Genomic DNA, 13,458 nt, shown 5'->3' with positions numbered 1-13,458 from the left:
TAGTGATTTTAGATTGCTCTTATATTAGAACATGAGAATCATATTCTACACGTAAATAATCTATATTTTGTAAATAAGTTATTGTACCACCCATAATATATATTCTCATGCACGAGTTGATAGATTTCGGTATGAGAGGTATTGGAAATCCACATCGACTAGAGATACGAATTTTTCATAATATATAAGTGGATACAAACTTTATCTTATAAATCGATTTTATAAGGTTGAGTTGAGCTTAAAGTCTAATTCTTATTTATTACAGTAAACTACAAATGGTGATTGGATCTTGATGCTAAGATCATTTAGAAAATATGATAATTATTGTATTTTTCAGTTAATAGTTGTTTGGTTGCTAAAACAACACAGAAACATGTGGTTAACATCTAGTTTTTGGACAAATTACTCAATTTTAAGTTGCATAACATAATCTTTGGAAAAAAATAAACCTTATCTTAGAGTGCTTTTGATGTAATGAAGAACACACTAATAATCTAATGAAATTAGAAATTAGCTCTGAATTGAATAATCATATAAGATCTTGTATTGCTTTTTGACGCTAATATGATAATATGAAGTTATATCTTGTAAATGTGTTCCTTCTTCAAACTAGTAAGAACTAGTAAGTGTAACCTCAGTCACATAAATTCCAACATTTTACTTTTAGTTTTTGACACCAAGCTTTGTTCCAATAATATTAATTTATTGAAAATACCATCATGTCTTTATATTAAAATATCACGACATCAAGCTTTTTTATGATCTAATTTATCTTGTCTATTAGAAAAAAAAATTAATATTTTTAAGTGAAAAGGGTGTTGTTTCTATTCATAAAAAATAAAATTATTAGATCTTATAATTTTTTAAATAAATTTAAAGGTTGTGTCGAACTTTCATACTGTTAAGATCAGTTACTCAAACATCAGAAATGACTTTGGTCTATTTTCATCTTTGACAGTAATGTTTGACAGTAGTGCTCGTGTTAAAGCAACACAGACTCCTATTATTTATTTCTCTTTGTACAACATTGTTTCTTCTTTTTTTCAGACCACACCTACAACCATTACAAGAATGTTTCATGAAATTACAAAAAAAAAAACACTAATAGACGAACAGAAAAGTACATAATCATTGAATTTACTTGCATGTGACTTTTTGTTGTTCATTTTCAGTTCTATTTACAAAAGTTGTCGAGTGGAGCACATCTATGTTCCTTACTATACGAGAAAGTATAGTACTTAGATGTTTTTTTAAATGCCTTTCAGTGTATTTTGAAATGAGAAGTGTGTAACACAGTTTGAATGGTGCCCCCACTCTGCTCCCATCATGGGAAAATATATATACTTGAATAAGTTTTAGAAGAAAATATTTAATAAACTCTATAAATAACCTGTCATAACATTGGATAAGGAAAGTTCATAGGAACCTCAACAGCTCAATTCTTCTAATGATCAAACTTTCAATCACTAAAAAGAACGCTTGATCTCACTTGTAATTAAGCTGTGCTTGGACAAGATTAATAATAATTAAACGACTAATATTTTTAAAAGTTATTATGCATATATTTAATATGATTTAAATATTAAAGAATAAAAGAATGTACAGAATCACAATGATATTGTCTAAAAGGAAGTTAATTCATCGAATGATAATAAAAATAGAAGACTCAAATAAAGATAGAACTTGGAACTTTTTAAATGCTTAGAGATGATATTTTATTGATGAAAATGTTTTAATGGCGTGGATGAGAGACCCATACTAGTTGTGCCATAGGTCACAATGGCATATTTCTATGGCAGAATTTTTGGCCTTCCGCCATTGATAACACTGTTCAGGAAATTAGTAGAGAAGTGTATAATACACATCCAAAATCGCAGCTCCTTGGTATAGATTCCGAAAGATTTCACTGCTATTTCATCTTGATAACTTAAGTTGCAAATATGGGAGTGTAGTAAGGGACTAAACATTATTATAAGATGCTGCTAATTAATAAACTGGCAAAAGAATAAATCAATCGTTCCCCCACCCCACCACCTAAATGCCACGTATTTTGTATAGAGGGGGTAGGGATCCATCACAAATTTACGTTCAATGATATGAATAATGTTAAAAACTCAAATTCCTGTTGAATCATATGCGATGGTTTCAATTTGAACTCAGAATTTTGTTGAAAATGTCCCTAATTCTAAACATTTTACCAGTGCTAAAACTACAAGGCAAGAGCTTAAAATAAGAAAAGTTTTGTGCCAGATATTAACAAAGCATCATACTCGCACCAGTTGAAAATGTTCATCCAGCAGAACTGAAGCCAAATGACTTGACAATTGTGCTCACTCTTTCTGCAAATGTTCTGGAGGTTATCTTTTTGCCTGGCACATGGAATGGGTTTGAAACTGCATCTACATATGCAGCATGGAACCTCCTAAAAAACTGTACAGAAATACAATCCACCAGAAGTTAACAAGGAGAAAATAACATCAAATAGCACAATATTTCATGCATAGGAGTCATATTTCTAGAGTGATGTGACAATGAAAAGAATAGTAGATAAATCCAAGTATTCCTATCTCCTTCAACCATAAATCTTACCCGTCTATACGCAATTAACAAGAAAATGCACACGAAAAGAGGTATCATAACATAGTAGCACTGAAAATTGTAAAATTTTAAGCAACTTATTGAAGGAAAACAATTTAGTGGATCTTAAATGTATACCCCCAAATTCATAAACAAAATAAACTATTTCATAATGGAGAAAATGACAGCAGGGAATCACAACAATAACGCATTCCTAAGTGAAACATCCCTGTCAATAATTAAAACAAGTAGTTCAAGCATTTTAATTTTTATAAAACAAAAATATTAATAAACAGGAGGATGTCGAAAAGAACAAAGTACAACAAAGCAATAAAACCCCATCAGCAAAAGAATGTACAAATCCCTTTGCTTTTGTAAGTTTAACAATGAAATTCTTTGAAGGTGTGGAGTGCATCAAAGCTAAGCTTTAAAAATGAACCTCTAAGAAAACATGCTAGTCTCTCACCAAAAAACACTAAAGCACTTCTATATGATATATGCCAGTATTGCACTCAATACTAAATTTAAATTCATTCACGTAGCTATGCAGAGTTGTACAGATAGTGAAAGAGAAAATATATATACATATAAATAAAGCAGTAATACCTCATCACCCTATTCTTTCTTACATCTACTATCTCCCAGCCTCCTTTTATATTCTACCTGATTCCCTCCCTTACCTTCCTAATCCTACAAGCCTGACATGGGTGCAGCCATGCAGGTTAACTGGTTACTTTTAAGATAACTACGGTACTCTCTCCTTGCATTTCCCCTCATCACCATCACGGGTTAATAATACACTGCCACCCTTTCTATTTCTTGTAACACCCACTTTAATAACTGTACCAAACAAGACCAGATTCTACATACAATAGGTAAATGGCAATAGCAACTACACATTTCAAACATGATAATACCATTTACTGATAATGATTAAGAAACATCAACAGTTTCCTTTGCCAGAATTGATATTTTTTCTCCAATTCATACAAAGTAACTGGTAACAGTAGTCAAATTACATGATGGGCAAGATATCCAATATCTTTCTGCCACAATCTTGGGATCAAAGTACTACTAATACCACCCATCAGTATTTACTTCAATATATCCTAAATATCATTGCTAATAACTATTACATCACGAATTATCTACTTCCACTAAGACAAAGGAAATTACACTGACGAAATGAAGAAAACAATTACTATTCATACTCACATTTCTTACATCCGCATCTTTAACATCGAGATCAGTGGTCACCAAGATAAATTTCACCTTCGTATTAGTTAGATATCCATAGCTGCAAATCTCGTCAGAGGAAACCCACAAACTTTTTATTTGTTGGATTAAACATGAATCAAACAAAACTCCAACAGAAAACAAATGCACTCACACTTTGAAATTTTCAATGGGATAAAGAAGTCCCAGAAACGTCTCGTTGAGCATAGGCCCAGACCTTTTAGGATTGTTCACTGCCAAGTAAAAAACACATTACATCAGATTCAGAGTTCCACCTAAAATTTAAATCTGTAACTGAATTATCTCCAGACTTGAGGATCTAAAAACCACAACCATATGCATAAAGAAACAAAACATTGCAAAAAAAATAAAATTTACGAAATCTCAAATAAAAACCTTGGGATCCACAATTCATAGTAAACGAAACGTACCTCTCTCGTCGACCACATCCAGCGAGCAATGGACGATGTGGTGGAGCTTGAGAGCATCATCAGCTTCCGTGAAACTCTGTATGTATAGCGGATTGTTCTGCACGATTTCATAGAAAAGAAGAGTTTGAGTTCAGATCGCGATTGAAAAACGGGGCTTTTCTCCGGCGACATTGAAATTGATTATGGAAAGGTGAAGGAGACTCACCTGGTGACCGACGACGGCAACGCAGACGATCATGTTGTACTCCGGCGGTGTGCCGATGACCGATCAGAATCTACCCGGTTTTCGTTGCACCCGCACCCACCCAATCAATGGACTGAAGGAAAAAGGCTTGTAAGAAGTGTTCTGGTGTGCAGGGGTCCAGTGGAATTAAACTACACATTATGTTTAAATCTTGTTATCAAATGTTTGAATTTGGATTTTTACCAAATGTTCTTTGAATTTGGTATTTAAAATGTTTACATAAATTTGTAGCTTAATTGAAACCAATATAATTTATAAGGAACAATTATTTTTTTAACTATTAGCTATCATATATGAAACTTTATATATAATTATATAAGTGTTTTACATTATTTTGCTGATATAAAAAATTGTTTTACATTATTTTGTCGTTGTAAGTTTGTAAGAGCAAAGAAACAAATTTATAATTTCTAAAACTTTTGTTCCTAAGATCTTTTTTTAATTTAAAATATATTTTAGGCAATATTTAAAAAAAAATATATACAAAAGAGATACATTATTTTATATTGATCCATCTTTGAAAGATTATCTAATTATTTTAAATTACTAAGCTTTATTAAGTCGTATACCTGTTAATGGTATGCTTAACTAATTATGATGAAACACTATTTATTTCTTTAAGCAATTTATTCGAATATTATTTAAATAATTTTCTCAAATATAGTTTAAGTAGTAACTTCTTTGAATTTCTACAATTTTCCGACGTAAAAAAATATTACAAATTAAAGCGTATTGTGATGCATACTAAAAATACAATTACCAAAAAATAGCAGCCTTTTTATGAAATAAAAAAAATATTATAGCATGCGTAAGAGTAAATTGTAAAAAAAAAATACATAAAAAATAATTGCAAAATTTAGTATCGCTTAGTGTGGATATGACTTTTTTTACGTTATTTTAAATTTCTCTCTTCCCTTCTAAAAGAGTTATCTGTGCATATAGAATATGGGTAGATTGTGGGATAAGTTTTGTACAATTCTCTCAAATTTTAATAGGTTCAATTGTTTAATTGAAATTAGGATTTAATATACCATTTCTACGAAAGAAAAATTTTAGGATCATTATAAATAATAAATTCTCTTTCCGAATATTTAGCATATTTATTCAAAACTCATTCAAATTATTAATTAGACTAAAACAATAGCATAATTATTCATGCACAGAATACTATTTAGTATAATATTGGTTTTAATATAAAATTAAATTATAGAATTAAAACATATACAACAATTTGAAACTTATCCTCAAAATGCATTACTCATAATTTCTTAAACATGATCTTATAAAATAAGTGCCAAAAGGGTAAGAGGCTAACTTAAACGAGATATGTTTTATCAGGAGTTTAAACATTATACTTTATCTTAATTTAAAAAATCCAATTTCTTAAAGACTTTCTAACAGCGGGTCCCTTTGAATTTTTCACTCAAACTTCAATTTAAATAAATTGAATGCATAGTTTCCTATTGTCAATGAAATCATGATTTCATACTACTAAAATACACTTGTCATCTTAATTTAGTTTTTTGAATCAAATCATAAGCCCTACAAACATCCCTGATTGAATGATGTTAAATACAAGTTATTATGCATTAAATCTGAGTTTTCTTAAAATATGAATCTTTCTAAACAGCTATAGGGGGGTAAGAGAAATAAATAGTCAGAGATGGAGAAATGTATGGAAAAAATGGTAGAAACTTCAATTAAAATAGTAAATTAATCATAGATTCCTTCACTTGAGATAGAGAGAAATCGAGAAGTCTCAGACCTGTTTCAACTTGGAAAGTGTGAGGACGTTTCATAGAGATATTCAGTGTTACTTTAAATCTACAATCTCTTTCAAACCATATGAAATTCCATGAGTCAGAATACATAGTTTTAAGTTAGAATGAATTGGATTAGCTAAGTCCTTTTTCCCCTGAAAGCAAGGCAGTTAAACAAATGGCACGTGTGATGAGATGAAGTGTTTGTTTAATGGTGAGTTGCCATCTGAGAATCCGATCCAACAGGAAGGTGGAGACAACAGCATATTTTCAGTCAATTCAAAATAGTTCAGAGATTTGGCAAAATGGCTTTTCATGAAACCAATAACCCAGATCATCCAATATCACACCATCATACCAAGGTTTTCTGAACAATGAACAATTGCACCATAAATATAACTTCAAATAAAACGTGACAAGGTTTCAAGAAATAGTGATCATATTAGAAATTGAGTAGACTCTTCGTTGGCTAAATTGATGTGAGCATATGATATGATATTACTGCACCATTTAATGTAGCTCAATTTCAATCATCTAAAGCTCACACTGATAAACTCCGCACTCACACAAGGATTGGATGCTGAATTCAATCAAGGATTGGATATATCTATTGGGAAGTCTACGACCAGACCAATCTAGTTCCCGTCGGGCACAGATAATTAGCAACCATTCAGACTTCATTACTTCAATACAAAGAGCATACAGTGAGTTAGTCGGCATCCAAGGATATCTCCTACTCCATTATACTAAGAGTGCAAGCACTACTCATTTCTAATTCAACACTACCATCCATAGATGAATTTAGACCATCTCAGTCCAAAATAAAGCAGGACATAGAATGCAACCAATTAAACTCAAATACATTACTTTTAGGGTTAACCAAGTAGCAATCAAATAATCTTTATAATCATGTCCACTAAACTATCCATACTCTTGGGATAAAAAATCACTATATGTCAGTCTAAAATATATCCAACTCTCATCACAAACAAACCTAAGCCTATACACTAAATTGGCATTTCTATCCAATCTACTTCTTTTTCCTCTCTTTCCTTTCTATTTACCTGAAACAATGCGCAAGGGTTGGTATGTAGAAAAGCAAATTCATTATTCAAAATTCTATTCCCTATTCCAATTTTACTTCTAAAACCATGAAAACGAACAAGACACAAGTTAAATGTCCCATCCCTCACACTGTTGCAAAATATAAAACTTAATTGCAACCAATTAAAATTTGAAAGGATAAAACATAGATAAAATTTTATAGGTGCCTTTGGAGATAACCTCTAACATCCATGGAAGTTTACGTTGACAATTTGCATAAAAAAGTTTGCATTGAGTTGTACAATAAAAGTTTTACATAAAGAGAGAGTATCCTCTCTAGTACAGGGTAATTAAGTTGAAGAGAGATACACATAAACCAATCTCTCAAGATCATCACACTTGTATTAGTATTGTGTGCATTTCTTTCCTACTAAAACTCCAATTCTGATGATCGAACAAAATCAAATTGAGCTTCTAGAATTGCACGTAAGTTTTGTCCACTCCATACTCCAACCAATAAATTAAACTAAGTATGTACCAGGAATTTTATTAAGCAGAAAAACTAGTCCTTAGAAAATGAAAACCCTTTTGTTATTCCCCTTTCAGGTCTCAAAAAACCAACCAATGCAACAAGGTATACAAATATAAATATAATCTCACGATCCTCGTCACAGGCAAGAAGAATATAGCACGCACCGAATCCAGGTCACACACCGCTCTTGACGATGTTCCTCCGCGCCAGGAACCTTGCGACTGGGGGAGTGAGCGCGACGGTGATAGGAACGCGCAAGGGGAACAACGCCTTGTTGCAGAGGATCGCAAGAGTAAAGGCTCCGCCGGCGGAGGCGGCGAGCTGCGCCGTCTTGTTATTGGGAGGCGGCGAGGCGCCTTCGTCGGTAGGGTTAGGGTTTTGCTGGTCGGAGGCGGCGCCCATGTGGAACTTCTCGAGGATGGCTTCGACGTCGACGTTGTTCTTTATTGCGACATAGAGACCCCCGATGGAAACTGCGGAAACGCTCACGTGAACGCCGATGGCAACTTTGCCGTATTTCTTCATCAGCTCGCGGAATCGACCACCAGCCATTTTTTCTGTGTGGTTTTACTTCTTTCAATTGTTACAACGTTGTGCCGCTGAGGCTAGTGCTGTATTTGTTTGTGTGTCTGAGAGAGAGAGAATGAGTGAGAGTGATCAATGGGGCGGGAATAGGAGTGGTGGCGGTGAAGAAGGCGGCGGCTTCTCTCTCGGTGAGGGGCTTAGGGTTTTAAATGTCTAACACTAACCAAACCAGTAATACGACACCGTCTTTTGAACAAATTTTGGAATATTACTTTTTTTTTAGAAATAAGAATGTTAATTGGTTTTTGATATATATATATATATATATATATATATATATATATATATATATATAATACACACGTACATACTACTACTTAACAGGTCTGAATAAATAAAAGAATTTTATGTTGGTTTTATACTTTTTATTATTACTACCGGAACATTTTTATTATCTTGGTTTTAACAGGTTCTATAATTTTACGTGAATGATTTTTTATTTTATTTATTTATATATATGTATATTAAGAATTTCTAAATTTTATATTTTATTTTAATTTTTAATATTATAAAATTGTGATATTATGTTTATAATATATTTTTTATGTGCTATTTATTTATTCTAATTATTTTAATAATATTGTTTCAATCATAATTAAAGTGAAATTTTAAAAACATAAGTTGTTATTATTATTGTTTATAGTAAGAAAAATTGTAACTAGTATTTTTTAATTTTTTAAAATCAAAATTTAATACAGTTAATTCTTTTAATAAAATCAAATAAACAAGTGATCAATACTATTTTATTCTAAGTAAAAAAATATAATATTATTTTAAAATCAATATTTTTCATAATTATAAAAGCTTTTAAAAGTGATAAATTACTTTTAAAGAAAATAAAATTAAATACTATTTTTAAATTTAAAGAGAAAAATTTGATATTTTTATTTATTTTTTAATTTGTTTTATCTTCAAATAATTATCTCTTTCTTTTATATAAACGACTTATAAAGAGAAAAAAAAAACATGTTTTCATCTTTCTCTTTGTGATTCTTTCTCTACGTCTTATTTACCTTTAGATTAATGACTTTTACAACTTCTTATGGAACAAAACATAAACATGTAAAAAAACTTAAATTTTGCTTCAAATTGTTGCAAATCTGAAATACAACAAACAAAATATGGTTGGGTTTACCATTCCAGTGTCTTATGAATTTTTTTTTTGAAAAACTTACCCGTTTGATTTCCCAGTGGATTAATTCAATACAATTATGTATTTTATGTCAAACTATTAATAATAAAAAATAAAAAATGAGGAAGTGTTTCGCCATCCTTTCTTACACTTTTGTTTATTCTAGAATTTTAGGTTTCACTTTCTGTTTACTCTAAAATTTTAGATTTCACAATACACACTAACAGGTTGGGTGTTACAATGCAATTCAGTGAGTTTTGAGTTTTCCTATTGTTATCATAGTCATAAGTCGATTTTGAGCTCTATATACAAAAATGTAATGCATGTAAAGAAGATAAAAAAAAAGATATATGGGAGTACGTATCTACAAGAAAGAGAATAGAGAAAATAAAAGAAGTGAAACTATAAGCTAATATTGTAACTTATAAGTTTAAGCAACTACAATTGAGAATTGAGAAGTTTTTGAAAGAGAGAGAAGTGAGAAGTTGATAAGGAAATTACGGAATGTGCAACATAACAATAAAATGACAAAAAAACCTTTTATTATATATTTCTAGACTAATAAAGTAAAATATTGTTATAAGGAGAGGATGAAAAATAAATGTGTATAAAAAAAAATCAGAGAAGAATCATCTTTATATATATTTATAAATTATTATTATTATACTTATTTAAATCTAATTCATCTTTCAATCAAATTTTAATTTTTTTAAAATTCTTTTGTTAAAATTTGTGGTCTATTTTTTAAAGAATAGACTATATTATTTAATATTTAAAAAATTATTAACAAATAAAATAAATAATCATTATATTCTTACTATATTAATGATATTTAATAACTTTTGTTGGATTGAATTAAGAATCATTGCACATACAAAATTTCAGAATTTTTTCTCTTCCACAAGTATAATTTCTTCTTTTGCCATTTAATATAACAAATTATCAATGTGTTTACATTATAACACCCTATAATATTCAAAATGATTATAATATAATAGACTGTCGTTTATGTTATAAAATTTCATAATATTTAAAAGAATCGTATGTAAGACCTTCACAGTTTTGGATCATGCAATTTTATATAGTTAGACCTCGAATATGGTTATAGATTATGCAATTTATATAATAATATTTGAGATTATATAAACATTCTAAATTAAGAATATTAGGCTAATAGTTCATTAGTGATTTATATTATGATGATAAAAAAATATTAAGATAAAAGAAGAAAATCTCTAACTTGTCACACATCCTAAAGGAAATTGGATGGTATTTGGATTATGTACCTATGAATGACGAGGCCTACGTAATATTTATCCACTAGTACACAATTCGCTGTCGTATTAGTAGTCTTCTAATTCTTTGAAGTTTTTCATCTCGCTACGCATGCGCTCCGCCAGTCGGGGTACCTGCGATTGCATTCCGACGCTCAAGTTAGTGTTAGTATCTTAGTTTGTCCTCTCAGGATATGAAAAAACGTCCATTTTCTCCCTATAGAATAAGAGACATCTAATTGCAGCAAGATTGTCGACGGTTTTCTTGATATCAAGGAGAAAGGTGGAAATAGACATATCTTTCTTGGGGTTACGTAGATGTTGTTTGTGTTTCTTGATCTGTGCTCTGGTTTGAGAGGCATAGTGGGTTTGAAGTTTGCTCCATACCTGATGTGATGAATCCAAGCCCACCATTTCTGAGCTGTCATGGAAGCCAATAACCATGCAAGAACAGCCTGATCCTAACGCTCATATGTAAGATATTTGGGGTTGACAGACTTAGGAGAGGCATCAGCAGCAGTAATGAGGCGTGACGGCATGCAAGACCCATCCAAGAAAGGTAGAAGATCCATGCTCCTTAAGGTTGCAGTGACTTGTTGCTGCCAAATCAAGAAATTATCAGCATCGAGTTTTATCGGAATAGGAGTGTGAAAAATATAGGGCGCAGCAGGCTCTGTTTTGGAAGAAAAATTTTCAGAAAGAGATGATGATGAAGTCATGATGCTCTGTAGACGATATAGAATAAGAGAGAGAGTATTGGAGAGAGAAGAGAGAGAAAGATAAATCTGAGTGTGTTATTGTGAGAGCAAGAGATGGGTATATATAACCCTGAGTTACGTAATTACAGAGTAAAAGGGTAATATCATAACTGATGTACTAACACTCCCTTCAGAAGTTCCTTATATAGGTTGACTTGGGTCTTCACTTGTATGAGTCAGTTCACCATGCCGTGTGTAGTAACCTTTAGATCGTATGTAGTGGCCTCCTGATATTTCGTGAGTGTACTTCGAGATGTGTGTTTGACTCATTCAACTTTAATTACAATTGCTTTTTTATTACGCATTTGTTATATACGAATGTCGTTTGACTCGATCCTCCGTCCTATCGGTAACAGATTAGGTTGAATTTTACTAAGGAGAACCTAATTTAGTGCTTGATAACTATGTATATCACAAGTCCTCTTCAAGGTTTCAAGCATAAAAAAAAAAGTTATTCTTTCAACCATTGAAGGTGGATAACAAAAAAAAACACCAGATATAACCTCTTATCTAAGTTGATTTTTTCACGTATTTGAACAAGACACATTGGTTATAGAGTCTCAGTGCATGTCTTAGGACCATTTTGAATTTCTTTTGGAAGCGGAACTTGAAGAACTGGAAGGTGTTCTGTTGGAAGAACAACTTCTTCATCCAGCAACTACAACTCTTGTATCCTACTGCAAAGCCAACTCCTGAAAAATATGAATCCACAACTTTGCACTTCAAAATAATTAAAAATCCATATATTGTCCTTATTAAACCTTAGAAAAATCATTACTAGATGATAGCTTTTTCTTGTCTCATTCTTTAACTAGTCCAATACGTCACGGAACTTAGGTGAACCGTGAACCTTTTCCATATTTTGTTTCTGCAAAATTATAGCAAATTTTCCCAATAAGATATGATAATTAACACCACTACTTTTCTCTTCCACTTCTCCAACCTCAAATATCTTCTATAAATACCAGACTCAACTAAGCAGCTTGAATAACCTCTAACAAAACAAAAAAATGGTTACTCTTCCAGGCACATGGAAGAACTGGCTAAGATACTTTCAGTATGAAGAAAGAAGGGACACACCAAGTGAAACAATAAACATTCTTCTAATCATCTTCTCTTTGGTTGCTGCAGTAACATTTCAGGCTGCAGTGAATCCTCCTGGTGGAGTTTGGGAAGAAACTGAGGATGGAAAACATGCAGGAAAAGCAACATATTCTTTAGACAAAAAAGGTTACTATGTTTTCCTCATCTTCAACACTTTGGCTTTTGCTAATTCCGTCTTCATCATTCTCTCACTCACACACAAGTTTCCCTTCCAATTGGAGATATGGACAGCCACTGTTTCCATGTCTGTGAGTTATGGATCAGCCATTTTTGCAATCACTCCTAAGGACCCTATCCATTTACGCTATGTTCTTATCACTGCTACGGCCCCCTTTGTTCTCAGAATTTTGGTTCTTATGTTCAACTTGTTCTTGAGGAAACGTTTTATGAAAGACACACACACTCCACCAAACTCAGATCATTCTTAACCTTCTGCATCTCTAGCAAGGACTTTATTGTTTTTTTTATATAGTTTGCAATGGATTTTGGATAAAATACTCCAAAACTTGGTCTCTTCTTTGTGTAGCAGTGACTGTTACACACTGTATAAATAGTTTATTGTACAAAACTAGGTTTGAGATAGAACAAAATTTCCATATTTATTTATCAATTTGTTAGAAACGATTTTCTCTATAAACTCTTCCTACGTGAGAAAAATAATAATAAAAATTAAAATTAACTTTTACATGAATTAATTAATACAATTTTTCTAATTTTTTGTGTTTATGTATAAGTTAGTTTTAGCTTATGAAAAGTTTTTTTTTTCCCTTTTTCTTTAAAG

The 13,458-nt window shown here is 31.4% G+C and overlaps 3 protein-coding genes across 5 annotated transcripts; 1 reads left to right on the top strand and 2 right to left on the bottom strand.

Annotated features, from left to right (window-relative positions):
• Positions 1 to 2,081: 2,081 nt before the first annotated feature.
• On the bottom strand, positions 2,082 to 4,683 carry LOC137826116 (uncharacterized). The gene is made up of 5 exons (XM_068631975.1): positions 4,450 to 4,683; positions 4,245 to 4,341; positions 3,968 to 4,046; positions 3,793 to 3,874; positions 2,082 to 2,430 (listed from the first exon to the last, which is right to left on the bottom strand). The coding sequence occupies exons 1-5, from the start codon at positions 4,480 to 4,482 to the stop codon at positions 2,290 to 2,292; spliced, it is 432 nt and encodes a 143-aa protein (XP_068488076.1). The 5' UTR covers positions 4,483 to 4,683; the 3' UTR covers positions 2,082 to 2,289.
• Positions 4,684 to 6,162: 1,479 nt separating this feature from the next.
• LOC137825729 (uncharacterized) lies at positions 6,163 to 8,609 on the bottom strand. 3 transcript variants are annotated; one of them, XM_068631473.1, is made up of 2 exons: positions 7,989 to 8,609; positions 6,163 to 6,931 (listed from the first exon to the last, which is right to left on the bottom strand). In XM_068631473.1, the coding sequence occupies exon 1, from the start codon at positions 8,374 to 8,376 to the stop codon at positions 7,999 to 8,001; it is 378 nt and encodes a 125-aa protein (XP_068487574.1). In that variant the 5' UTR covers positions 8,377 to 8,609; the 3' UTR covers positions 6,163 to 6,931; positions 7,989 to 7,998. The 3 variants fall into 3 exon arrangements, with proteins under 3 accessions (XP_068487574.1, XP_068487573.1, XP_068487575.1); XM_068631472.1 differs by having other exon boundaries at positions 6,163 to 6,615; XM_068631474.1 differs by lacking the exon at positions 6,163 to 6,931 and adding an exon at positions 7,294 to 7,312.
• Positions 8,610 to 12,546: 3,937 nt separating this feature from the next.
• LOC137826720 (uncharacterized) lies at positions 12,547 to 13,287 on the top strand. Its single transcript, XM_068632812.1, has one exon. The coding sequence runs from the start codon at positions 12,584 to 12,586 to the stop codon at positions 13,103 to 13,105; it is 522 nt and encodes a 173-aa protein (XP_068488913.1). The 5' UTR covers positions 12,547 to 12,583; the 3' UTR covers positions 13,106 to 13,287.
• The last annotated feature ends 171 nt before the right edge of the window (positions 13,288 to 13,458 follow it).

Source organism: Phaseolus vulgaris, chromosome 8 (assembly GCF_000499845.2).
Source record: "Phaseolus vulgaris cultivar G19833 chromosome 8, P. vulgaris v2.0, whole genome shotgun sequence".
Lineage (NCBI taxonomy): Eukaryota > Viridiplantae > Streptophyta > Magnoliopsida > Fabales > Fabaceae > Phaseolus > Phaseolus vulgaris.
The sequence above is the reverse complement of the archived record's forward strand: the minus strand, read 5'-3'. Positions and strand labels throughout refer to the sequence as shown.